Source organism: Lutra lutra, chromosome 6, assembly GCF_902655055.1.
Source record: "Lutra lutra chromosome 6, mLutLut1.2, whole genome shotgun sequence".
Taxonomy (NCBI): domain Eukaryota; kingdom Metazoa; phylum Chordata; class Mammalia; order Carnivora; family Mustelidae; genus Lutra; species Lutra lutra.
In genome coordinates this window covers 110,518,107-110,546,098 of record NC_062283.1, presented here as the reverse complement: position 1 = coordinate 110,546,098, position 27,992 = coordinate 110,518,107, and the positions used below count along the sequence as shown (strand labels likewise).

The 27,992-nt window shown below is 40.0% G+C and overlaps 1 protein-coding gene across 2 annotated transcripts; it reads right to left on the bottom strand.

Annotated features, from left to right (window-relative positions):
- Positions 1 to 1,702: 1,702 nt before the first annotated feature.
- C6H6orf163 (chromosome 6 C6orf163 homolog) lies at positions 1,703 to 24,473 on the bottom strand. Of its 2 annotated transcripts, XM_047733816.1 has the most exons (5): positions 23,880 to 24,473; positions 19,761 to 19,855; positions 18,275 to 18,382; positions 11,669 to 11,871; positions 1,703 to 4,658 (listed from the first exon to the last, which is right to left on the bottom strand). In XM_047733816.1, exons 1-5 carry the CDS (start codon positions 24,025 to 24,027, stop codon positions 4,223 to 4,225), a joined length of 990 nt encoding a protein of 329 aa, XP_047589772.1. In that variant the 5' UTR covers positions 24,028 to 24,473; the 3' UTR covers positions 1,703 to 4,222. The 2 variants fall into 2 exon arrangements, with proteins under 2 accessions (XP_047589772.1, XP_047589773.1); XM_047733817.1 differs by lacking the exon at positions 18,275 to 18,382.
- Positions 24,474 to 27,992: the final 3,519 nt, after the last annotated feature.

Here is a 27,992-nt window from a genome sequence, read left to right as displayed (position 1 = left end):
AAACAAAGTAATAATTGATATCCCATTGTCTCTATATGTATCCCATAAATTTCTAGAGATTGTAGTCTCTACATTGTAGAGATTCTAGAAATATATTTTTAATTGAGATTCATAACTCTGTAATTCTATTATGTAATTAAGTGATATTCCTTCAGATGCACAAGTGATAAAATAGCCCTGCTTGGGAACCTGGAGTTGGGAGTGAGGGGACAAGAAATATTGGTGCAGTATAAAGTGACAGGTCAAGGATACTGCTTGGCTCTGGAGTTTGTTATGAGACCTCGGCAGAGAGTCCTCTATGGTCTTTGGTCCAGCGGTGGGAAATAGACACCCAAATAGGTAAGAAGGAAATAGAGCTATGAGAAATAGGAAATATCATATATTGTCAAGAATTTTTAAAAAGCAGGGGCGCCTGAGTGGCTCAGTGGGTTAAATCCTCTGCCTTCAGCTCAGGTCATGATCTCAGGGTCCTGGGATCAAGCCCCACATCGGGCTCTCTGCTCAGCAGGGAGCCTGCTTCCTCCTCTCTCTCTGCCTGCCTCTCTGCCAACTTGTGATCTCTGTCTGTCAAATAAATAAATAAAATCTTTAAAAACAAAACAAAAAAAACAACAAAAAAAAGAATTTTTAAAAAGCAGATTGACAGACTTAGACCCTCAGAAATTTTAAGATCTAACAGGCAGTTGCTATAATTTTAACTTCATTCAGCTCAATAGTAAAGTGTTCATATTGGAAACTAACTAGAGTAAAACCCACTTATTTTCAATCTTGCAATTTGGAATCAGATAGCAATTGGTTGAATGCATCCCAACTTCTCAAATAGATGACCTTATACAGAATGCCTAACCTCAAAGTGCCTGAAATTCTTCATCCTGTTGCTGTGAGGCAGAAGTGGAATAATGCAGATGAAACACTCACTCACTGCCTGACTTATGATAACTGGACAACAGATGGTGATGTTTCCTCTCCTTTCCTCTTCTGAGTGATCTCGGCCAAGCAAGAAGAGTTCCATCAAACTCCTCTGATCTGTAAGTGAACCTAAGTTTTGCCAAATAATGTCTACCTGGTGTCCATGTAAATCAGGCCCCCCAAACTAAATACATTTAAGCAAGCTTTAAATAGGTCGAGTGAAATCCAAGTTAGAGTGACTTCTTTGTAACATCAAGGTCCACTGATCACTAACTAGCCCAACTCCTGTGCTTTGTGACTAAGCTGACTGGGGGTTTCGCCACCTCTCCTAGGGGTATTGTACATCTGTTTTCCAGCCTACAGATCTATTTTCTCCAAAAGCAAGATTTTTTTAAATTTTTATTTATTTATTTTTTGGTGAAATGACTTCTAGAAAATTAAACTGAAGTTACTTCTTAGGATCCCCAGATTAAGTTCCCAGGTGGCCTTCAGGAATTAATATATCTTCCTAAATAGCAGAGAACATGGGAACTGCATGCACTTTTTTTTTTTAAGATTTTTTTTTTTAATTTATTTTATTTGACAGATAGAGATCACAAGTAGGCAGAGAGGCAGGCAGAGAGAGAGAGAGAGAGGAGGAAGCAGGCTCCCTGCCGAGCAGAGAGCCTGATGTGGGGCTCGATCCCAGGACCCTGGGATCATGACCTGAGCCGAAGACAGAGGCTCCAACCCACTGAGCCACCCAGGCATCCCATGCATGTATTTCTATTGTACAGGTAACATCTAAGACAACTAAGAAAAATGCACTCTTTAATTTCTCCTTAAAAGAATTCTCCAACACTTTTACAATTTCAATAACTCACATGGGGCTTAGTATCTGAGGTCTGTAATGGTCTCTTTAGGGATTGTACTTGAAGTAAATGATACCAGGAGAGTTAAGTGTTCTCAAGTTAAGTTATGCTAAAAAAAAAAAAAAAATTGGTTCACTCAAAGAATCTTTCTTTTTGAAAATAACCCAATTTAGTCTCAATCAAGTTTCCCTAGAAAACCTTGGAGTAAGGCTCCCACTGAGATTTCAAAAACATATCTCACTTCTAATTTTCACTTGACTTGTAGAGTCTCACCTTTGAGCTACAGGCAATTGATCTCTGTCCAGAACCCTAAGGGGAATCTGTCCTTCTTGACTTTGGAATGGTGGGAGGGAGTATGCCCCTCCATATATTCACCCTTGGGGCTTAGTTATCTAGGAAAGCTCATTGAGCATGTTTGGGGAAAGTTGTCCAGTTCTGCTCCCCTTCACTCTTGGCTCCCAAGCATGGCCACTGGAACAGTCAGGGTTCTGCACAATAATTCAGAATTTCCCTGCTACAATTCAATGTATTTTGAAAGCAATGCATGACTGGTGGCTACTTAGTGTTTCCACAGGCACTAAATTAGGCTGATGTGCTGTAATTGTGAAAAACACATGGGCTTGCGGTCAAACAATTCTGTGATCTTCAGCAAGTGACTTTGCTTCTCTGAGTCACAGGCTCCTCATTTTCAAAATTGGGGTCCTCATAGGTATCTAACAGAGATGCTGTGAGATTTCAATAAGACAATGTTAAGTAAGGAGCCTAGTGCGCTGTCTGGTGCATAGGGCATGCTCAGAAATGGCTATTGCTATATTTTCCATTGTGTCATTTTTTAATCCATCAGGATCATCCTTATCAGTGTCATAGAAACAAGAGACTACTGAGGGGTCCCACTGAATGTGGCACTGGAAATATGAGTTACATCTCATTTTTAGTCTGCCATCAGCCTTTCCTTCTTTTCAGGGGAAATTATGCAACCACTTGAACTCTAATTCTCAGGGCTATATTATCTGGGAAACATTCAAACCTGGAAGAACTAGGGGTTGAGCTGATCAAATCAGGTGAAAGATTTAGGGAAGAGCAAAGATGATGTTCCCCCAGTGTGACTCTGGGAGAGGTAAAGCTGAGTGAGAACAAGGGAAGTGAAAGAAGAGCCTCCTGCCGTGGTTGGTGCTGACTCCAGACTCTAAAGTAAGTGGTAAATGGGGGCCTGGGATCAGACAGTCTGTCCTGATAGGATCCCCTGTAATTACTCCTATGACAGGAGGATGATTAACACTTTCGGGAGTGGAGAGGTAAGTTCTCTGGTGGGTCCAAATTGCTTTTAAAACTCTAAGGAAGCTGTTGTTTGGGATTGGGGTAGGAGAAGGGACAGCAATATTGACGAGGAAAATACTAAAAACTCAGCTAATTTAATGTCTTCCAATCTGAAGACTGAGAAGATAGGTTCCTTTTTTCAAACCAAAAATACATTGTTGGCTTTCTTTTCATGTTACTCACTATGTCACTGATGCCAAAGTTGTCATGCTGAACTGTGGTCGAAAAGTGAATCCCTTCAGAAGACAGTTTCCTTCTGTTCCCTTATGGTATGCACTCAGATTTGAATCTGGTGGGTGACTCCAATAACTCAGATACCACAATCAGGTATAAGATCCTTCGACTTTCAGGATACAAAAATGATGCCAGACAGAGAGAACACACCACGTTCTTGTCCTCATCATAGAATACACCCAGACACACACTTGCAGAGTACCAATGAGGCATGAAGGCCTTGATGTTCAGGCTGAACAAAATAATGACTAAAAGAGTGGACTCAAGACCCATGCTCTCTGGTTGTGATCATTACAAGCTGTGTGACTTTGAGAAAGTGACTTAACCTATCTGTGACTGCGTTACTGGTTTGTACCTTTCACACACTGCTGTGAAAATGAGTTAAGTCCTCTTGTGTACCATGTTCAGCGTGCCAGCCCTCTCTGAATTAGCTTGCATAGGGTTCCCAGAATTTAAATTTTATCCTATTGAATTTGAAGGAAATTGCTTTTTTTCCTACAATGCTATTGCACTTCACCAAATAACGGTCTTTACTGGAAATTAGCACACCTCTCCACAATAGGAACAATCTAAAAACATATCCCTTTGTTTTTAACTGCAACAAACACTAAAATAGCTACATGTCTGATGTAGGCAAGAATAAAGCCAATTACAGAAATTTGTTTGGACTTCTTCCAAGAAACTTTCCCCCTTCTAATTAGTTTTGATCCCTCTCACTGTTTTCTCTCCTCAAAAAGACTTAGAACTCAATGTAGCCTGGCATGTGCTTTTTGAGTATTTTGGTTTTCCATCAAAATGCCAGCAGCCCAATGGTACCCTGCATATAACTAGGGATCAATAAGTGGTTTTTTAGTTGATTTATTTAGTCTTTGGAGCATTGACTTTTGTAGTGAAATTTCAGTCAAAGACTTCTAATCGGGAGTTGTTTCATTCTCCTGAATAACAAGACTGGAAGGTGTTTTCTTTCTTTCTGGTAGAATAAAATCTGCATGTCCTGGTGAAAGCTTAGGAAATGTATAATTGATGTATTTTTGAAATGCTTCCCTTGTTTCCTGTAATTCCTCCTCCAGGAAATCTTTCCAGTTTGTCATAATGCCTAGTTGTTTCTCCATGGACAGCAGCTCCCCCTGAGTGTCAACGAGTTTATCCATCACATTTCCAAGCGTGGTCTTATGTGTCTTCTCTGCTTCTTGAAGCACTTCCTGGACCTCTTCTTGCTTCTGTCTCTGAGCCATGCAATAGTACACGTTCATCTCATGTTCTTTTTCTTTTATCATTTGGTTCAAACTCTTGCTCTGATCCTTTATAGCTGTTATACCAGTATTCAAAATTTCCTCCATGGCTTTTCTAGAAAAGATAGGGATTTAGAAGTTAGATGGGTTAACCACTAAAAACAAAGCAACGTTGTCTTTTGCTTCAGATGTATGAGAAATTGTGGCAGTGTTCAGATGAGCCATCAGTCTGAGACAGGTTGGTAGCGATGAGCTTTTGGATTACACTAGCTGTTAGCAATCCAAAATCCTTTTTTACGAAGGGAGATCGCCCACTGTCTTCCCTGCCGCGGACTAGGGTGAGGCCTACTAGCCTAGTGTCTGATGGTAATTTTAGGGACCTGAGTCCTTTGTGGCCAGAAAAACATGAATGCAATGTGATTAAAAATGAAGAAATTGGGTCAGAGTTCCAAACCACTAGAGAAAGTATTTCTATCAATCCAGCTACTTCCCTTTAGCCAAAGGGGAGGAAACTATACTCACAGTTTTATCTGAACAATTCTCTATGATAGCCACCTCAGACCTTTTGGTCTCAAAACCTTTCCACTCTTAAAATGACCAAGAAACCCAAACAACTTTTGTTTGTATGGGTGATACCTGGCAAAACTGACAGTATTAGAATTAAAAGTGAGACATTAAAAAATATTTACACATTTATGTAAGATATGATTAGATCTATTAAATGTTAAATGTAATTAATTTACCTTTTTATGAAAAATACACTTTCCAAAGTGTATTTCTCACCAAAATTAAGAAAAGTGGCATAATTTCATATTTTTTGCAAAACTCTGCTTGTCTGGCTTAATAGAAAAAAAGATGGATTTTTCATATTGTTTCAATCTGTTGTTACATCACATGTCATAAAATCCTGGAAAATGCCATTCTGTACTCATGAGCTAATGAGAGTGAAAAGGCAAATAATATCTTTGTATTATTAAGAAAATAGCTTTGACCTCAGGGACCCCCTGATAGGGTCTCAGGGACACTGAGCATTCTGGACCACTCTTGGAGAACCACCACTAATGAGTTCACAGGCCTCTGGTTGTAATGTATGCAACTATATGTAATTCATAGCAGCCAACTGTGTTGAATTCTTACCATGTCCCAGGCAAGTAAGCGGATAAGCAACCCATGCATACATTAATTAGCTCGTTTCCTCAAAACGAGTCCATGAGGTGGGTCTATGATTCCGCCTGTTTTACTGATGAGGAGACTGAGGCTCACTTGTCCTATTTCACTTAATCAGTACAAGGGGCAAAATGAGCAACCCAGGCAGTCTAAGTCCAGGTCAAAAGCTTTTAGCCATTGCATGCACTTTTGGTGGACATCTCTGCTTAACCTAGTTTCAGAAGAACCTCCCAAGATTTGAGAATAAAATAACTTACAAATGTTGATTCAAATATGTATGATTGTTCCTGAAAATCCTCACCCTCTGCCTCTGAGTCTAATACAATCTTCCCAAGACTTAGCACCTTCCCCATCTCCTAACTTCTAACCTCCAAGATACAATTCTCTCATTGTCTCTGATTCTTTCAACTTGACTTTCAAATGTGACAGACTTCCCCAATCGTGAGGTAAATATCAGTTGTTCTCAGCCTTTGTGGCTGCTATGCACTATTTCTCTCCTCCCTTTTCTCACCAGTTAGGCTACATCTATGATTAATAACAAGGGTTAATATTTACTGAATTGTACTGTGTCCAAGGGACTGTGTTAAGCATTTGACATCTATTACATCTCTTAATTTTCATAATAACTGAAGATTGTACAATTTTTATTTATTATCTCTAATTATTCCCATGTAAGAGGGGAGGAAATTGAGGCTTAAGGAGAGTTAGTTATTGTTCAGTGACATATCTGAGCAAGTGGGAGAGCTCCTGCCCTTAACCATGACCTGCTGCAATAGTGTGAGAGAGAATTATAAATTTTTTATCAGGAGGACAAAACAAGGAAAGTAACATTTTAGAATTATTATTCTGGTAATAGTGTTTAAACTGAAAAGTAATGGGGTGAAGTAGAGAGATGAACTGGTATTATATTTTGCAACATACTGGGTGTGCAATAATTAGGGTCTGAATTAATGATAAAAAAGAAAGGGGCAGGAAGAGGGAGAGAAGAGGATAAGTCCAAGAAATATTACAAAGCCATAAGTGCCAGAGTTTGTGTTGGCAAGGATACAGGGGAGGCAGAAAGAATAAAAATCCAGACAAACTTCCTGATTCTTAGCCTGGATCACAGGAGAATGGAGGTGCCATCAAAAGAAGTCACACTGTGGCCAGAGCCAGGAGGGAGCCTCTACACACACTCTGATGATTTAGTCTGATGTTTCATAGAATCTTCAGGATTTTGGAGATGCTATATAAAGGTGGCAACTAGGGACCCTGGGGCTTTGATTAGGAAGAACTGGTAGGATGCTTCCTTGAGCCAGGTTCAAATCTCCACAGAGGAAGTGGTACTCCTTCTCAGGAACCACAGCTCTGTCCCATGCAGGTGTGAGCTTCCTGCTGGCTTTGCCTGGTTTTCTCCCGGCCCACACAAAGGATGTATTCATCTATGGGGCCAACTAGAAGGCGCCACCAGAGCTGGTCCTAGGTAAAACTGCTCAAATAAAGTGCATCTTAGATGACTCCAGCTCCCACCCTCTGTAGTACCCACCTCACCCCACCCCACCCCACCACCGCCACCCTGGCCTAAAACACCTTGCTCTAGAGATCTCTTCTCACTAAAACGATCTGGTATTTTTTGAAATGTCCTTTCCAACTTCTCTCAGCTTATGTCAGAGCTTGAATTTCTGATCCAATGGGATTCACTCCTTTTGGTTTAAGGTCAGAGTATCTCTGATCTTAATTCTGATAATTTCCTTGAAATCATGGGATTGAAGCCAGGAGGAAAGTGGGTGCAGGGCATGGAGAGATGGTCTGGAGCACCCATTCAGCTTCCTATTTCCCCGTCTGGCATGGTGTCTGGTGTGTATACAACAGGTAACCAATAAATGAGTGAAAGAATGGGTAGTATAGATGTAGTTCTCCCCAAAACATATTTTATGCCAAACAATTAATTTAAAAACAGCTAAATTAGAGCATTATTAAAGCTTGAAATAATTCATGCTTAAAAAGGTTTCTTAGCACAAGTAAACTATTCATCATAAAAAGTCAATTCTTGTGGTTTATCTAAAATATTTTTTGATTTATACAAATTACCCACAGCATTTTTTTTTCTCAAAAGAGGGCCTAGAAATCATATTATATGGGAAAGGAGTAAAGGAACTGGCTTAGTACTCTTTGTTTTTTTTTCTTTTCTCCTCCAAACGAATGCTTGGACAGTCTTTCTCTCTTCTGAAATATCTGGAGGATCATTGTGCACTGGGGAGAGGCAGAGTTAGAAGCCAAGTGTGGATGTGAGGATGAGACCCAGCACATTCTGGTTCCACATTAGGAAGCACATGACAAGTAAGGCATTCAGCATTTTAATCAACCACTTCAACCAACTGTAAAATTCCTGGGACAAAAGGAATCAGGAGGCTCACCAGTGCCTGGTAGGCATCCAGCAGAAGGAATGGCAGGTTCAACTGGATGACCTCCAATGACCCTCCTGACATGACATGAACGTTTATCCTTCTTTCTCTAAGTGGTGAGGTCTATCTGCCTTCTCTCACTTTATGAGGCTCTAATCTTGGGATTCAAAATGACACACAGTATTTACATGCAGTGCTGGCTAGAAATTGAATAATTTTAGTGTGTGTTCATATATATCTATAGGATTCAGACTGATATTTTATAAAATAGGTTCTCAGAGAAGAAAACTAGATTACTAAATAAAAATAGAATCTAATATATAATAATCCAACCTCATTAGACTCTTGAGGGAAAAATAAAGCATGGGAAAAACCATACTAGCAGCTGACTTGTGCTTTGCTCTATTTAGGGACTCTCTTAGCTTTCTCTCTGTGTGTTTGGGAGGTTATTGAAATGGTACAAGATATATTGCTCACAGGTTTAAAGAATAATATCAGGCTGTTCCTTCCCTTCTACCTATTAAGTGAAGTTTTCATTTTCCCTATATGTTGCTAAAAGCACACTTTTCAATCTCCTCTCTATGTCCATCAGTAAAAGTCTTGGTTCTTAAGACAATAAAGACCAATGTTTCATTTCTTCATTTCTTCAATTCCTAAATTATAAAGGGATTTGTTCCCAAAATTCATTTGTACATCAAGTATTTAGAGTGATACTGAACATTTGCCTGATGAACCCACAACAAACTATTAACCCATTTTTTCACTTGAACTATAGCACTGTTAGCACTATTTTAATCAGTTATAACCACGTGTTTGGAGGAAAATATATTCTAACTTTCCACCTGGGAACTTACTGCACCCTGGTCTTGCAGGAGGACTAGTGATATCCCCAACCTGAGGTGACAGGCATTGCATAGGTTTAGTGGGGGGACATCTCCAGAGGCCACCCCTTAGTGGCACATCTATATCTCAGGGTTATTCTTAACCTTCCCTTGGTTCTGCCTCATTACACTACCTACCTTCCCTCTACATGTTTGTTGGTGCTGCTCTTACTCTTCCCAGTCTTTCAAAAATGGGATCTCCTTCCCCTTTCTAAGGCCCAACCCAAGACTAACTGCCTCCAACAAACCTAGCTTACCACGTAGCCAACACACTTGATCTTTTCAGGACTTTCCCAACATTTATGTGTTCTTTCTACCCATCCATCTAGCCTTGGTCTATGGGGTAGCCATGCTTTAGTCACTACACATTTTGAGGAAACACCCTTATTTCCTTGCAGCAGAACTCAGGACCACATCCATAGAAGGCACTTTATGAGCTCTGGTGAAATGAGCAGGGCAGTGTAATGGAAGGTCATAAACTTTGGTATGGGATAGACCAGGGTTCACAACGGGCCCCGTCACTTCATCTCTATCGACATTTGGCAGGTTGCTCACTCACTCTCTTAAGACTCAGGACTTCATCTGAAGATATAGAGGATGACAGAATGCCTTGGGAAGGGATATGAGAATTCAGTGAGAAGCACACAAAGGGCCTTGCATGTGCTGCATGTTAACTAAGGGTAGCTATCATTAGCAATTATAGACATGAACACAAAAATTCCTGAGCAGTCACTTCATTCATGCCTTTGTCCTGGGCTAGAAAACACTTAGAACCTTTCTAAGCAAAACTTGCCTGCTTGCTCTCTTCTCTCCCTCCCCTCTCCTTCCTTCCTTCTTTCCTTCCTTCCTTGATAATCACCACAGTCCACAAAAAAGTTTTCTGTGAATTTAGCATATTTATCATAATATGTAAATATTCTGAATCCTTAATTCTTCAGTGGAAGTTTATAGTCAAATAAAAGATCTACAGTCAAATTCTAAACAGTGGTCCTTCTCCATATATTCATTTCTGCAAATGCTCTAAAGAACACTGGAGTCCAGCAATGTCTAGAAATAAGATCTGATGTGCTGCAGAGTGGGTTCAGCTAATTGGAACAAATTCGAAGCTTTGTTTAATAAATAGTTAATGCATGCATAGCATGTGCCAGGCTCTCTTCCAGGCAATTGGAATACATCAATGGAAAAAATGGACATTCTAGTTGGATATTCTTAAACAACAGACATGGCCATTCCCTAATTTTAGTCAACTTATTTAATAAAAGGCAGCCATCGAAAATCTTCTATTCAGCCCTCACAGAGGAAAGGGCCAGAGGTTGGCAGGGCGGGGGTGGTAGGGGTACGATGGTGAAAGCAGCAGAGTGGAAGGAGCAGACACTGCAGGTGTGTGAGGAGTAGACCCAGGAGGAATAGACCTTTTACAGGAGAGACAGAGTTCCTGCAGATGGAGGGTGGGGAGAAGGGAGAGGAGGATACAATCTTTCACTGCACTGGACCACAACTCATTTGGGCACCACCACCTTCTCTAACTTTCTCCCAGAATCCTCTTTCACCTTCGTTTTCCATCTCAACAATGATTTATAGCCTGTGCATGAAGGAAGGTACCACTGAAACAGTCACTGCTGCAGCCTTCACTCTTATTTATCTGCAAAATAAACATTCTATAGGATTTGACCTTTGGTCCTATTCTAAACAGTTCTAACAAAGATTTTACCCATTAATCACAGATAGATTTGTTCCTTAAGTCAAAGAGCAAAGCAAAACAGACAAGTCCTAGAATACAAGGCCAAACACAGAGATTTCGGTCTTGGTTATGTTGCTGAAGCTGCATGATCTTAGGCAGGTCACTTAGTAGCTGCAAACTGTGGTTTTTCTCTTGGTCCCAATAATCACTAGGGATCCTGACTGCTGTTCTGTTGAAAGTGGCCAATTCCATTAAATGTTCGTTGCACATATAAAAATGGTTACTTTGGTATTCTTTAAAAAAAAGTGATCTGATTTATGTAGAAATTATTTCTGATTATGTACAAATATAAAGATGTAACGTCAAAAGGGCACAGAAAGACCTGGGCCCCATTATTTAAAATGAATGTCTCTGGGAGACAGGGAGGGTAGTTAAGCAGTGAGTCAGGACTTAGCATGTTTTGCCCTATATATTTCCAAGTGTCAATTCCATTTACAGCATGTATTACTTGTGTAGTAAGGAAAAGACCAAAAGTAACACAATACATGCTGGCATATGATATCAGCTAACAAATGTAAAGATTGACTTTTATGTGTTTATGGGGAAATATTTCTTGATTCCTCTCCTCAGCCTCTTAAAACTGGAGATACAGAATGCAAAGCACATTATTTAGGATGGTAGTTATCTCTTGAGTGGGGTGAGAGGAAGGAAATGTGATTGAGGAAGAACACATGGGAGCGCCAGAAGTGTTTGCAATTTTCAGTCTCTTCAGAGGAGTGGTATGTCCTTGAATATTCATGCTATTTTTCTTTAAACTACACACACACACATACGCAAACACATTTTACAATATATTACATATTGTTCTCTATGTTTGAAATACTCCATAATAAAAATGTAAAAACACAGAACCTAGGAAATATCCACCTATGTGCCTCAACCTTATAGCCCTTGCTCCGAGCTGTTTTGGCCGGAGTAAGATACTGATTTGCAAATGTGTTCTCTGGAATACCTTTTCTGGGCCTGCATTGCTTCTTGGGCCATCTGTCTCTCTTCAGCCCTAGCCTTCTCCACAGCCTGGACCTTCTCCCTGTGGCACTCCATCATAATCCTCTGGATTCTATGCACCATGCGTTGTTCCGCAGCCAAGTGTTCTCTCTGTAGTGTGTCTTCCATGTTTTGGTGCTCCTCTATCTTGGTTTTGGCTGCCATTTCCTTAAGCAACAGTTAAATAGGTTGAGATGTTACAGCTTTGATTTTTATTTTTACTTATTTTTTTAAATATATATTTTTGGTTTTGTTTTAAGTGGGCTCCACAAGAGCCCAATGTGGGGCTTGAACTTATAACCCTGAGATCAAGGGTCAGATGCTTAACTGACTGAGCCACCCAGGTGTCCCTAAAGCTTTGATGTTTAAAAATGCACACTAAAAGGTTATTCAAATCATAGTTCATCAACCTGATGGAATGTGCTCCTGTGAACACTGATGATTTAAAAGACTGCGGGGGTGCCTGGGTGGTTCAGTCAGCTAAGTGTCCAACTCTTGATTTCAGCTCAGGTCATGATCGCTTGTCATGAGATCAAGCTCCGCCTTGGGCTCCACGTTGGGCAAAGACTCTCTCTCTCTCCCTCATGCTTTCTCTCACTCTCAAATAAATAAATAAATAAATAGAAGACTGTGTATAATATGTAAACTTTCATTTACACAATGTTAATACCAGAAATGTTGCAAACCATAAAACATAAATATTTATATAAGTAATATTGGAATATTCCCTAATATGCAAAAAGGAAAATAGATCTTTTTTTCTTTGATTGTCCAAATATTCTATAATATCATGTTAGAGATATATAATATGATTCTCCTTTAGGAAGTCAATCCTGGAAGATGACAGAAATAATTACTGTGTCTCCCAAGTGTCTCCTGGGTACGAGGGAACCTGAAGGTCAAGCAGCTAACAGTTGCCCATTACTGTATTCACAGAAGCTTGTCTGCTGGTCCTCTTGCCATCTGAGCATTCTAGCTCATTAGCATTGAGGGGCCCTTTCTCTTTCACCAAGGGAACAGGAACAAGAGCTTCATTGTTCCAGAGTAGAAGGACCTGTGGATGCCTTTGCCCAAGTAAAGACAGGAAGCACTAGTCAAACCAGGACTCAAGAAAAACAGATTCTCAAGGAAAACCCTGTAACCATTTTGGAAATGGCTACTAACTGCACTGTGTGCCAGGCACTGTGCTAGGCCCATATAGTACAAACAAAAGAAGACTGGGATCCTCCTCTTTGAGGACTCCGTGTCTAATGCAGATCTAGAGGAAACCAGCAACTTAATCATGCAGAGTGTTTTAGTAAAAATGCAAGAAAGGAGGAGCAATGAATTCTGTCTCGAGTTTTCAAACTTTCACTTGAAAGTAAATTTTTATCTCTATTTTAAGGATAACGAGAGGGCATAAAGAAGTTATTTCACAGAACTAGGAACAGAAACAGGATTCTCAATGACAATTTCTTGCTTTATTGCTGGCTGTGATGCTAGGGTCTTCCAAGAGATTCATCAATTTATTTTCATTCCAGAAACCCTGTACAATCTTCTAATCACAGTGAGGATGTCTGCTTGCTTTCCCTCTTCTTTCTTTTGAATTCTGTGTCTCAATGGAAACTGTAACTACTTTAGCTTTTTAGAAAAAAAGTGTTTCAACAATTAAAATATTTGTTAGATTTTTTTTTTTTAAAGATTTCATTTATTTATTTGACAAAGACACAGCGAGAGAGGGAACATAAGCAGGGGGAGTGGGAGAGGGAGAAGCAGGTTTCCTGTTGAGCCAAGAGCCCAATGCAGAGCTCTACCGCTCCCAGGACCCTGGGATCATGACCTGAGCCGGAGGTAGTCACTTAACCAACTGAGCCACCCAGGTGCCCCAAGACTTCAGTTTTTTCAAGAGAAGGAACATTTTCAACCTCCCACTTTGGCTACTCCAAGGGAGACAATTTTAAAAAAGGAATAAAACAACAAAACAATTTTAAGAATCTCTCCAGAGTGGCCTCAGTTCATGGATTTACAAAGAAATGTTAAAGAAAACATTGGCTGTTTAGAAATGCCAGCTAGGTTTTCCATATGCAGAAGGCTTTGTCTCTGAGAAGACTAGAACTTTTTGATGATAAAACATTTTACGTGGAAATACTTCTAAATGTCTTTAACATTTATCTTACTTCATAAAAAAGAGTATAGTGAACATATTTTAACCCTTCTTGATGACCCAGTCTGGTAGATAAAAGAGAACAATTGTATTGAGCTAAATACTTTATACTATATTTAGTAATTGTTCAAGTTATTGGGCTACTTGTCTCTGTTAGAAATGATCCCAGACTGCTTTGCTTTTTGAGATCTGATATCTGATTTTTGAAATTTTTTCTTATTCTTCACATGCTATTGTGCTGAGGACCCTCTTTTCATTGCTGTCTGTGAGCTCCTTTTTGTCATTTCTGGTTTTAATCTATTTTGGATTTGTGACACTGAGCAGCCACATCTGCTGGGTTCAGGCTGTCAAGTAAGTGTAAATAACATTTGAGTGGGGAATGGAGAGGTTCTGCTATGAGTAATAAGCCTGAGTTTCTGTCTTGTAGTTGGAGGCTTTATTTAAATTCCTCAGGGATATTTTAAATTATTTCTGGGTTTTCAAGTATATTCTCAGTAATTGAGATTGCTGAATGGTTGAGTTTTAGATAGATGAAGGAGTATCATAAATTATTTCTATTTGAATCACAGAATTTTAAAATGACACTCCAGCCCTTAATTTTGGCTGGGTTCTGAACTGGGATTCAAAGAATTAAACGAATCCTTCTTTTTTATGTAATGATGTATTAAAAGCAAAATCATTTTACTGCCTCACAAAGTATGTGGAATATATATTTAAGGTTACAAAAATAATTCAATGACTGACTGTTTGGCAGTGTTCATATTCAATGGAAAGTCTCCCAGTTAAATTACTTTAACTGAAATGCATTTTGAATAAATCAGCTCATATATTGAGATATTGTAAGAAACAGCTTCGTGAGGGACGCCTGGGTGGCTCAGTTGGTTACGCGGCTGCCTTCGGCTCAGGTCATGATCCCAGCGTCCTGGGATTGAGTCCCACATCGGGCTCCTTGCTCAGCGGGAAGCCTGCTTCTCCCTCTGCCTCTGCCTACCACTCTGTCTGCCTGTGCTCATGCTCGCTCTCTCTCTAACAAATAAAAAAAAAAGAAAGAAAGAAACAGCTTTGTGAAATCCATCATATTTGCTGTGCTGATATGTGACAGACATTTATGACACGATGTCTCCCTTAGGAGAAGTTTCTCTCAGCTATCACGAGTAGGAATATCTGGGCCTCTCTGAGTATCTGATTTGGTTTTGCCTAATGGACATGTTGATTCATGGCACTTTCCTCTTTGCACTGACTGCCAGAAAGTTCAAGGCCCAAATAGTAATAATTACACAGGAACTGATGCATATATACACTTTTAAGTTTTTAATTCACTCCTGACTTCATTATATTTTCTACTCTAATTTTCCCTTAGCTTCCATGTTATCATTTCGTTTTCAATATCATTGTATTTGGAAAACGTTAATATAAACGTCTTTGCAAAGTACTACCTACCCGTCGTCCATTGGATAAGATCGTGAAATTTTGTTTAACAGCAAGCACCGAGACTTACGCCAAATTCTTTTTTTTTTTTTAAGATTTTATTTATTTATTTGTCAGAGTGAGTGAGCATAGGCAGACAGAGTGGCAGGCAGAGGCAGAGGGAGAAGCAGGTTCCTTACTGAGCAAGGAGCCCGATGTGGGACTCGATCCCAGGACCCTGGGATCATGACCTGAGCCAAAGGCAGCCACTTAACCAACTGAGCCACCCAGGCATCCCAAATTCTAATATCATAAGAGAGTAATACCTGGTGAGATCTACGTATCTGAATTTAATGGTATTTGGTTTTAGAATAGCTTGGTTTTCTGCTCTTCATACTGGCGATCTCAAACTGTAATACATGTGAGAATCAGATGGGCTGCTGGTTAAAAACCTAGCCCCTGACTGTGTAGGTCAGGTGGGGCTTGGAAATCTGCGTGTTAAGCTCCCAGGTGAGTAGACTCTAAAATAGGTTGTTCATAGACACCACTTGAGAAGCAATAATGATGTGTATGTCTGGGTACCCTAAGTTGAAACAATCCTACGCATCCCTCTAAAGACAAATCACTCCTTCGTTACACTAAAAATATCCGTGGGGGGTACCTGGGTGGCTCAGTGGTTTAAGCCTCTGCCTTCGGCTCAGGTCATGATCTCAGGGTCCTGGGATCAAGCCCCACATCGGGCTCTCTGCTCAGCAGGGAGCCTGCTTCCCTCTCTCTCTCTGCCTGCTTCTCTGCCTACTTGTGATCTCTGTCTGTCAAATAAATAAATAAAATTAAAAAAAAATATATCCGTGGGTGCCCAGATGGCTCAGTTGGTCAAGCATCTGCCTTCAGCTCAGGTCATGATCCCAGAGTCCTAGGATCAAGTACTGTGTCAGGCTTCCTGCTCAGGAGGGAATCTGCTTCTCCCTCTCCCTTTCCCCCACCCCCACTTGTGTGTGTGTACACACTCTCTCTCTCAAATAAATAAATAAAATCTTTAAGAAAATACGTCCTGGGGCACCTGGGTGGCTCAGTGGGTTGAACCACTGCCTTCGGCTCAGGTCATGATCTTAGGGTCCTGGGATCGAGCCCCACGTCAGGCTCTCTGCTCAGCAGGGAGCCTGCTTCCCCCTGCCTCTCTGCCTACTTGTGATCTCTCTCTCTCTGTCAAATAAATAAATAAAATCTTAAAAAAAAAAAAAAGAAAATATGTCCCTGAGATGGCAGTATAAATGTGAATTCCCAAACCCTAGACGAATATTTTAGAAAGGTCAACCTCCTTCTAACTTTTCCCCTTCACATCTTCTTAGGAATTCTACTTCAGCACCAAGTGTATCAACTCCAGGCAAAGGCTATATGGGGTACAATCAACATGAGTTCCTTGAAACTGGCATCACAGCTTGGTCATCCTTGTATTTTCACAGCCTAATGCCAAGAGTGATATTCAAAATGTATATTCTCTGACAGCAGCACTGGTGCAGGGGCCTGAAGTTCCCCCACTGTTTTAAAGGGTTGCCCCCTTCATTGCTGGATTGGGGGAGGTCTTAGTCTGACCTAGCAGCCAGGGAGACTGGGGGCGGGGGTCGTTATTTATCAACTGATAGAGAAGTATTTAAATACTTAGAGCCATACCGGCAGATGCCAGTGGTGCAGCAGTCCATGTAGATGTGCTTAAATGCTCTTCATGTCTTGAGCTAAAAGAGGGAATGGGCGGGGAACCCCTGCAGCCCACTTCTCAGGGACCACGGCCACTAGAGCCAAGCAGGGAGGATCCTGGGGCAGAGCTCTTTTTCCTGCCAACAAATTTCTTGAGGACAAGGACAGTCTATTTAATCTCATCTAATACCCATCTGATATTCATTACCGAAACAATGAATAAATGGGCTGGTAGTCCCTGAATTGTTTATTAGTTCTGTTCTTATTAAGTTATGGCTGAATCTGGGGCCAGACTTCTGCCACCTTCCCTCCAGCCTCTGCCCATAAATCATCGCATCTACACCACATCCTGTCCTGTCCCTCCCATGGCTGCCATATGAAAACAGTTCTATATCCTTTTTCTTTGATCAGATTTTGTAACTGAGGTACTTAACTAAATAATGAATTCCTGGACCTCCGCCTGGAAAGCGGGCCAGTTACCTACAGTTGTGTGCTTGAACAAGATCCAGGTTAGAAAGAGGACCCCTCATTTTATGCCCTCTGGTGCTGCAGGAAATACTTCAGTAACAGCTTAGGGTCCCTCTAGGCACTGCAGTAAAAGCAAATTGAGGGAAGAGGAGGCAATCAGAGAGCTTGGGAGAAGGAAGAAAATAGCCTACTTCCTTTGTTTGGCCCCACCTTGAACACTTGTTAAGTCAAGGCTCTGTGATAGACACTGGGCTAGAGTGGGAATGAGAGACATGCCTACTGGAGGCTACTGTCGTGTGTGGGGCAGAAGTAATCACGCAGGCTATTTAACTGCAATGTTGACGGGTGAGGACCGCTGTAAAAGGGGACAAGGTGTCAAGGCAGTACTGTGGCCGGGAAGAGCTGATCAGGTAAAACTTCCCTCAAGTTTGAGCTAAATCCCATGTTTGAGCTAAATCCCATGAAGTGGGGGAAGAACATTCTGCAAAGACCCTGAGGTGGGAAGGAGGTGGTGCATTCAGGTTTGAGGACCCAAAAAAGGGCAGTGAGAGAGAAGGGCTGGGGCAAGAGATGTGGTGGGTAAAGTACGGGGTAGCTCCTTTGGGCCTTGAAACCCCATAAAAGTTTGGATTCATCACATCAGAGACCATGGGATTCTCCCACACCCATCCATCACTGCTGCTCTCATCTGTGAGTTCAGCATCTCTTCTGTAAAAATCCTGGGTCTCCCATCCAACCTCCAGGAAACATCCATCGAGGTTTTACATATTTTGTTTTTTCTCTCATTCGTTTGCCAAAGCTTTTAACTAACCTATGTACCCTTAAAAAAGACAACAAACAAGTCATCATAAAAACCTGTAAATCTTTTTGGTGTGCTTCTTTCAGAATCTGAATATCAATTTTGTGTTGGTTATTTGCTTCCTCAAGTGCTTTCTCAACTGCTTGTTTTTGACGTTCATCAGCCTTTGAAAGAAACAGCCCATATGTATTAATATTTATAATGTATAAACTTACATTAACACAAATTTTTAACGTTCACTGAAAATTAGCAACCACGATGGGGCCCCAAATTACTTGTTCTGTTCCCATCTCAAATCTCCCACAGCAAACTGGCTGCCTCAGCCAAAGATGCCTTAACACATCCCCCAGCTGATGGCTAACATCACTATTCTGTGAATTGTTAAAGAGAGCTTTACTGTAAGCTGCTGAGCTGTCTTTTCTTTGGCACTGTATTTCTTGCTTGACTGACTGTCAAAGGAATGTGTGCTCATTCCAGAAAATCTGGAAAATACAGAGAAGTGTAAAGATGCACAAAGCTAGAACTTGCAGAGAAAGGAGGCTGAGCACCATCCCTGACCTCCACCAGACGTTCAGAAAGAGGTTTTATTATTTTATCTGAAAAGAATGCCTAGATCATTAGATATGCTGACATGCAAACTGGAGATTACTCATAAAAGCATTGCTTTGTATTAGGGTGTATAAGTAACAGGTTGCAACTGATTTGAATTTTACTCTTATTGATAAAGAGAGATGACTACTAAGGCTTTTTATTCATATTACCCTTTGCACTTGGAACATTTTGCACTTTCAAAGTACTCTAATACAAAGCTTGTGCTGGCACAGATGCTGGACAATTCTAACACTCTTTGTTATGATATCTATGTTATAAAGAAACTGAGAATTAAGGTTCCAAGCACTGTGGCTTGTCCTGGTCTCACAGAGATTCTCTTTGGGAAGTTGTTATTCTGTCTATGACTGGAAGAAATAGGGGCTAAAGGATTGAGATTTTGCTTCAGTTAAGTGTCTGGGATCTGACTGTGAGTCCCAACACACTCAAATTACCACTACAACCCTCAGCAGTCACAGGGACAAGGTATCAAGGACTTTGGAGAGAATGGAGCAAGGAGAGCAGACCATAATGCAGAATTTGACAAAACTAGGCACTTGGTCAGGGGTGTTACACACCGTACAAATAGAAGCAATAATAAGCAATTATCAACAAGGATTTGTTTTTTATGTTTTAATCCAGTGAGATTAAAATAAGCAGGAGTCATCCACACAGAGGGGCAATTCAGAAGGAAGGAAGCTCCTAATGGTGTCTGCTTCTCACTAAACACCTCCTGTGTTCCAGAACATTATTTCATTGAACTCTATCAACAATCCTATAGAATCTTACTGTTCCTCTTTTACATGTGAAGAAGCTGAGACTGCAGAGTTGAAGAACTTGCCCAAGGTCCCACAGATAACCAGGATTCAGTCAGTTCTGCCAATGGTTTCAGACAAATCCAGAGAGTGAAAGAACCATAAACATGCATTTAGGTTGATATCCAGCTTCTTTTACCTGAACCCATACGTCAGCTTCTGCTTTTGCAATAAGTTCTTTGAGTGCTGCCTCTTGAAATTGCTCTTCTTTACTCAGAATATCTGCCCCGATACCTGTGTATTTGAAGAAAAACAATCACAAGAATCCACAGGCTGTTTTTTCCTTTTCACTATCACCTAGTTATTAGTGTTCTCTAAAAGATATACCTTTTAGATGTCGATCTTTTCTTTAAAGATACCGATGAAAAGGGTAGGTTTTTCCCTAATTAATGAGGAGGGAGCTCACAGCATCGTTGGGTCTGGAGATAGTCTGTACCCTTCCTCACACTGAGGCCACACAATAAGCAACTGGGGAAGTAAAGTGGCAGAAAACAGCACATTCTGTGGTCCCAGAGCAGAGCAGTGAGAGATTATTAGAGTGATATTAGCAAGTTATCCTGCTCCCCTCTCTCTGCCCTGATCTGGGTGCTGGTGTTACCTCCCTCAGACAAGTGGTAGCACAATGCTCTCTTCACTCTGTTGCAGGCCTTTCTTCATGTGTAGGTCTTCATGGTTTAGCTGCTTCCATTGTGGAGTGAGTAAGCGGGTAGCTGTTTAGTACTTCTTGGTCAATTATCTCATTTAAAGTCCACATGATAATATTCCCATAATAATAGCCTCTCTACTTAGACAAGAAAATAAAAGCCAAAGGGGTTAGAGGATGACATGGTACCAGGTAGCTAGGGACAGAGCTAGACCTGCAGCTGAGCTCCCTCTTCGCCTGCCAGAGCGGACCATAATGTGGCTCAGGACCTGCGTGCAGGCGACCAGCCTTCTCAGTGCTCAAGTCACACACAGCGTCATCTTTTCCTCAGTCTAAACTCTTATCATTCCACTTAACTCTCACATCTTAGATTTACTGAATTATTAACTTTTCATGTGTTTGGGTCTTGACGATCAACTTCTGAAAATTACAAAACATATCTTATATTACCGTGTCTCTCTCCTGATGTCTGGCTTGGTAATAAGTACAGAGAAGGCATTGTGACTTTATGTTCACAAAGTCATTGTGAACATATGTGTTTGCCCAACATCTCTGCTCTCCCTCTGGTAACAGGACCCATTTCTTTCAACAATGTTCTTCTCTCACATCAGGTTGTTCGGGGGGGGACTGCAAATCCCAGCAGCCAATCTACTTGACCCATTATATTGTCACCATCTTCCAGGCCATACAGTTGGCCCAGGGTTGGGCACACGCTCCAGCCTGGACAACCAGGCTCCTCTTTAGGATTTTATGTAAGGATGTGAGGAGAACATAGCTTTTTCCTCTGAGATTTCTAAGCTGGAGGTAATAGGCACTTAGAGCAGTTTGGGACACTTCTACTCTTTTCCCAGCTGCTGGAATAAGTCTGGCTGGTAGTAAATAATTAGGCCAACTCATTGAGAACAAGCGTGGATAGACTGAAAGCCCTGGTATTGGATCCTTCTTGGGTTTCTCTGTTAAAGGGTCAAGGAATTTTCTTTTATGCAGTTTGAGTTGTGTTTCAGTCACCTGCAGCTGAAAATCCGTGTCTGATGGCATTAAGAGTCTTGCTATTAGATTAGTGAATTTAAGCACATAGGGCAGTGACTACTATGGTAGAGATGGGCATATACTACATAGGATCAACACTGTGTAGGTATGATAATGAAAGATCTAGGGAGAAAGGTGACTAAGCATGGACCATCAATGTACTAAAACTTCATAAAAATGCGATACAACTGTGGGCTATTACTTTTTAATGTATATTTCATTATTTTATATTAATTGTTCTCAACCCTGATTGTACAACAGGATTCCTGCATAGCTTTAAAAAAAAAATACCTGGAAAGGAAGACTACTAATACAGAGAACAACTTGGATGGATCTCAAGGGCATAATGCTGAGTGAAAAAAGTCAATTTCAAAGATTTACATACTATATGATTCTATTTATATAACATTCTCAAAGGGATAAGATTATAGTGATGGAGAACAGATTAGTGGTTGCCAGTGGCTCAGGGTAGGGTGTGTTAAGGGGTAACACAGGGAGTTATTTGTGGTGACAGAGCAGTTCTCTGTCCTGATTGTGGTGATGGTTACATAAGCCTACACGTGATAAATTTCATAAACTATACCAAGAAAAAAATGAACGTAAGGTCTGCACCTAAGTTAACAGTATTGTTCCAATACCAATTTCCTGGTTTTGACAATATACTAGCATTATGTAAGATACCAATGAGAGAAACTGGAGGAGTACAAGGGAACTTTGTTCTGTTTTTAAAACTTGCGAGTCTCAATTTCCAAATGAAAACCTATTAAAATATAAAACAAATATAAAAATATAAAAAGGGGCTCTTGGGTGGCTCAGTGGGTTAAGCCTCTGCCTTCAGCTCAGGTCATCATCTCAGGGTCCTGGGATAGAGCCTTGCGTCAGGCTCTCTGCTCAGTGGGGAGCCTGCATCCCGCCACCCCCCCCACCCCCCGCCTGCCTCTCTGCCTACTTGTGATCTCTGTCAAATAAATAAATAAAAATCATTAAAATAAATAAATAAATAAATAAATAACCAACACATGCTGAAGCCTGATTCTGAAGGTTCTAATTTAGTGGGTCTGTATTAAATTAAGTCCTGTGACTCTGTATTAAGATATCTGTAGTAAAAACAAATGTTTTAAAAGCTGTGTGAACTGGGGCACCAGGGTAGCTCAGTCAGTTAAGCATCTGACTCTTGATCTCAGCTCAGGTCTTGATCTCAGGGTTGTGAGTTCAAACCCCATGTCAGGCGCCACGTTGGGTACAGAGCCTACTTACACACACACACACACACACACACACACACACACACACACACACACGGGGCATCTGGGTGACTCAGTGGGTTAAGCCTCTGCTTTTGGCTCAGGTCATGATCTCAGGGTCCTGGGATGGAGCCCCATATCAGGTTCTTTGCTCAGCAGGAAGCCTGCTTCCCCGTCTCTCTCTGCCTGACTCTCTGCCTACTTGCAATCTCTCTGTCAAATAAATAAATAAAATCTTTAAAACACACACACACAAATAAAAGCTATGTGCACTGCTATGGTTGAGAACTACTGACCTATGCAATATTTATTTAACATTTATACAGACATTTCTACATGCTCCTGAATTTATTTAAAAAGAACAGAGAATTTTGACTCTTTTGACTTATAATAGTCAATCACAAATAGAGGTCACTGAATATAAAATATTAATTTCTAATTAGTTAGATTTAATTTATCTACTTAATGTTTGGATTCAGATATCTCAGAAGGCATAGGAATCAATCTATAAACACACATCTAAGAATGGATATCCACTGCCTGGGCATAAAAAGTTAAATCATTTTAGACGTTATAATTAATGTACTGAAAGTTAAAATCAGTTTTGGTGTTGACATTTATAGAGGATGATTCCATATCTGATCTCCCCTACACTATAGTGTTTTCAAAAGATTCTCCATTCTTTAGCTTCTTATATTTTCAAAGATCAGGAGTGAAATCAAATCACTAGTTTACCAGGTTACAGGAAGAGAGGTTCAGAGAAGTATTTTGAGAGCCCTTAGGAAAACATTTTAAGGCTCAAAGTCAGACTGCAAACTCTGATGGGAAGAAGGAGAGAAGCAAACCTGTGATGACAATCTGATTTGCTTAGACAGTAAATAGTCTCAGGTTATTTCCACGTTATCTACATTTATGTCACCAGCTACTAGTAAAGGTTATAGTGTCACCACCTATTAAGGTGTTACTTAGAGGTATTTCTTCTCCTATGTGTTAGGAAGGTGCCCAAGTATGGACAAGGGCAAAAAGAACTTCCATGTACTATTATGTATCAACAAATATTTCATCAAAGCCTCATAACCAACCTACAAATAGGTATTAACATCCCTATTTAATATAGGATCCCTAACATCCCTATAACACAGACTGAGAGGCTAAGTGTACTGTCTAAGGCACACAACTGGTCAGCGGAGAAGCTAGTTTTCAACCTACACTCTTCTCGTGCCAAACAGACACCCCTGTAAGACAAGCAACTTTCAGAAGACCTGGTAAAAGTCTATACAGCAGAAAGAATGATACATAATGCTATCAAATATTAGAACAAAGTAAAAGAGCATTCACTTACCCAGTATATCTTTGTGAGTGTAAAAGCGGGTCTTAAATGGCTTGTATTCATGGATCCGTTTGAAGGTTTCCCCAAAAGGAGCTGGTGGAATTATTTTATTACAAACAGCACAGCAAACAAAGCTTGTGTAATTCGGATTTCTGATCATAATTAAATTTTAGATGTCTTTTACTATGTGCAGTTAAAGTACTCTTATGATATGAAAAAAAAAGTTTTAAGAAAAGCTAGAAGTTTAAGAAAGCTGTTAGAGGTTCAGGGTTTTAGGACAATGTTAGAGGCTGGTAAGAATAAAATGATTTGCCATGATTAGGTAGTGGTTATGTGCCTAATGGCAAAGAATGGTTCTGAAAGTCTTTGCCACATAAGGTATGGGCACTGGATTTGGGAAGATTTAAGCAGTGGCTCTCTTCCAGACTCTAGAATTAAATTGTTAATTTACTTAGCAACTGTTGCTAGGTAAGACAAGCTTTGCTCATAAAAGCAACTAGAAATAATGACCCAAGGAGCATGGTATAAGCTATTCATTTCCCAGATACTCTGTACGAGTTTCCTTTTGCTGCTGTAACAAATTACGATACATTTAGTGATTTAAAACAACACAAATTTGGGGCGCCTAGGTGGCTCAGTGGGTTAAGCCACTGCCTTTGGCTCAGGTCATGATCTCAGGGTCCTGGGATTGAGCCCCGCATCGGGCTCTCTACTCAGCAGGGAGCCTGCTTCCTCCTCTCTGTCTGCCTGCCTCTCTGTCTGCTTGTGAACTCTCTCTATCAAATAAATAAATAAATAAATAAATCTTTTAAAAAAAAACAACAACACAAATTTATCCTCTTGCGGTGCTGGAGGTCTGAAATCCAAAATGAATCTTACGAGGCTAAAATTAAGGTATTAACAGGATTGTTTCCTTCTGAAGGATTTAGGGGAGAGTCTTTCCTTGCCTTTTTCACCTGAGGCAACCAAATTCCTTCTCTATCTCACATCACGTAGCCTTTTCTACCCGTGTGCATGATGACATTGCTTCTTCCTCTGATCTTCAGCCTCCTACTTACAAGGATCTCTGTGACTATATCAGGCCCATATCGATAATAAATGTAATTTCCTCATCTCAAAATCCCTAACTTGATCACATCTGCCAAGTCCCTTCTGCCATATAAGGTAACATATTCACAGGTTCTAGGAATTAGGATCTAACCATCTTTGGGGGTGGGGTGGGACAGGGGAATCATTATTCAGCCAACCACACTTTCTTTGTTCTTTTTTCCCTTTCCTTCCTTCCTTTCTATACTTTCTTTTAAATGGTTTATTTAGGGGTGCCTGGGTGGCTCAGTGGGTTAAAGCCTCTGCCTTCGGCTCAGGTCATGATCCCAGGGTCCTGGGATGGAGCCCCGCATCGGGCCTCTGCTCAGTGGGGAGCCTGCTTCCTCCTCTCTCTCTGCCTGCTTCTCTGCCTACTTGTGATCTCCGTCTGTCAAATAAATAAATAAAATCTTAAAAAAAAAAAAAAAAAGAGAGAAAGAAAATGCAACTTTGTAAGTTTAAAAACAATGGTTTATTTAAAGAATTTATTTCTTTTAGGCCAGCAAAGGAAAGAACTTAATTTTTTTTCAGGTTATCTATAAATGTGACGTTTTGGTGTCATGAAGATAAGATGGGGAAACATCACAGTATCTTAAAGGAAAAATTACTTTCCTTTAGTCAGCACTCAAAATTAATAAGCCTGGTTTTTAAAAATCACATAGTTAAGTAATTTGGTGTCCTTGTTTTAAAATGGAAAGTCCTGCATCCCAAGAACCACCTCCATGCCTGAAAAACTAGGAAAAGATTGGTCACCCTGTGGAGGATCAGGCTACAAACCAATCAATAACAACACTGTTTATTCAGGAAATGGCTTGAAAACCAATTTATCAACTGAACAGCTTGCTCCTCTGGGCAAATAGCTCTTCTTTCCGAACAGACTACTTCCCTGGGCAAAAAAGTCACTTACCACTTTTTAACAGTTTACTTACCAAGACTCGCTTCAAGACCTAATCTATTATGTTACTGAGTTTGCCAATCTCAACCAGATTCCCACACTGAAAGACCTTCCTTTTACATGAACCCTGACTCCAAAATGCTGTGCATCTGATGCCCAGACCATCCCCTTCTCAGACACAAGTGACTGTGTCAAAGTGGCATTTTCCCCTAGAGAATGAATGAGAACCTCAATACACACTCAGGCAGCCTTTGACACCGTGCGTACACATGGCCTGTGCCATGTGTAACTTGTAACCACCCTGTAAAAAAGTATCATAGTTAGGTTACTTGTTCCTAAAATTCAGTGTGATTGTTCCCTCCTGTTATTTTTCATAGCTGCGCACCTTACTGAATCCACTGCATAAATGTCAACAAATATTTCATTATAGCCTCATAACCCACCTGCAAGATAGGGATTATCTATGAGAGAATAACCCAATGCAATTGGAGTTTTTCCTTGGGGAAAAAAAAGTATATTATACTGAGGTCTGATGTTTTTATTTGATTACAACCAAATGTTATCTATTCTAGTTTTTGTAAATCAATGTCACAACTATATTATAAACATAAAATCATCTTATGTTTATTTCCCAATAACCAAAAACAATGACACAATCCTATTTAATATAGGATCCCTAACATCCTTATAAGGAAACAGACTCAGAGGCTAAGTGTACAGTCTAAGGCACACAACTGGTCAGTGCAGAAGCTAGATTTTAACACATATTCTTCTCATGCCAAACGGTCACCCCTGAAAGACAAGCAACTTTGATAAGAAGAGCTGATAAAAGTCTATATAGCAGAAATGACACATGAGAGTATGTATGTGTTCACATACATAGATGTCACATGGCTTAAGGTTGCTCTGTGCATTTTCCACTGCACTTCGCTGCTGCGTTGGTCTCTTGAGAGTTCACCTAACTACTATCTCCCTACCAAATATCAACTTATTTTGTTGAATAATAGAGGAATTCTAAAAGATGATGGTATGACATTACATGCATAAGCTGAAAATAGAAAAATACTAGATTAACAGCCAAAGTACACAGGGAAACCAAAAGCAAAAGATAATACTTTAAATTAAAAGGCATTTTATGGGGCGCCTGGGTGGCTCAGTGGGTTAAGCCGCTGCCTTCGGCTCAGGTCATGATCTCAGGGTCCTGGGATCGAGCCCTGCATCGGGCTCTCTGCTCAGCAGGGAGCCTGCTTCCTCCTCTCTCTCTGCCTGCCTCTCTGCCTGCTTGTGATCTCTCTCTGTCAAATAAATAAATAAAATCTTTAAAAAAATAAAATAAAATAAAATAAAAGGCATTTTATACCACTTAAGTGCATTTTAAACTGATGAAGTGTACTATATAGAGAGACGTAGCAAAGAAATATTTAGGGCTCAGGAATAAAGATTTGATTTAGTTGCATATAGATAACTAGTTAAACTCTTTAATATCTATAAATAAGACATAATTACATTTTCACATATCTTACAAAACTACAATAAAGTAGTTATTTGTCATCATAGTAGCTCATACTATGATGACAAAACTCTGCCAATGCAGTTATTGTTACTTGGTAATAATAAGTGAAAAAAAATTTCATAAGTGAGATTTATTACTGACCCCCCAATTACAGGGATTTGGAAAATAGGGTAAAAATCTATAAATGAAACATGTCCAAAACCCTTGTCAGAAAAATTTAAATTATATAAGGTAAACCCAGAAGAGTAAGAAGACCTTCTCTTCTTATCTGTTGAATAGTTCTAGTTTTAAAATAACAATAAGCAAATTTGGTTTTATGTTTTTAGTATCACTGTAACATTAATTTATAAAAACTAAAATAGATAATATTTGGTTATAATCAAATAAAAACATATCTCAGTATACTATACTTTCTTTTTCAAAGAAAAACTCCAATTTCATTGGATTATTCTCCCATTTACTCAGGTTAGTAGTTGAATGGGACTACCTTTTCAAAAGAAATAGAATTCTGTACCAAAAATAGCTGAAATAGAATGCCAAAATATTTGAGTCATCTCTGACTCTGTAAAAATTATCTGTCTTGAATGTGGACTACAGGCTTTACAATAATTTACAATTTTTCTTTCTTTTT

Bases quoted from the DNA above. Each gene is read 5' to 3' on its own strand.
- C6H6orf163 (XM_047733816.1), bottom strand. From the start codon at position 24,027: ATGATCAGAAATCCGAATTACACAAGCTTTGTTTGCTGTGCTGTTTGT. The intron at 19,856-23,879 runs GTAAGTGAATGC...TCAAATACACAG, and splicing joins CACTCACAAAGATATACTGG to GTATCGGGGCAGATATTCTG. The intron at 4,659-11,668 runs GTATTCCAGAGA...TATCTTTTCTAG, and splicing joins GCAATGCAGGCCCAGAAAAG to AAAAGCCATGGAGGAAATTT.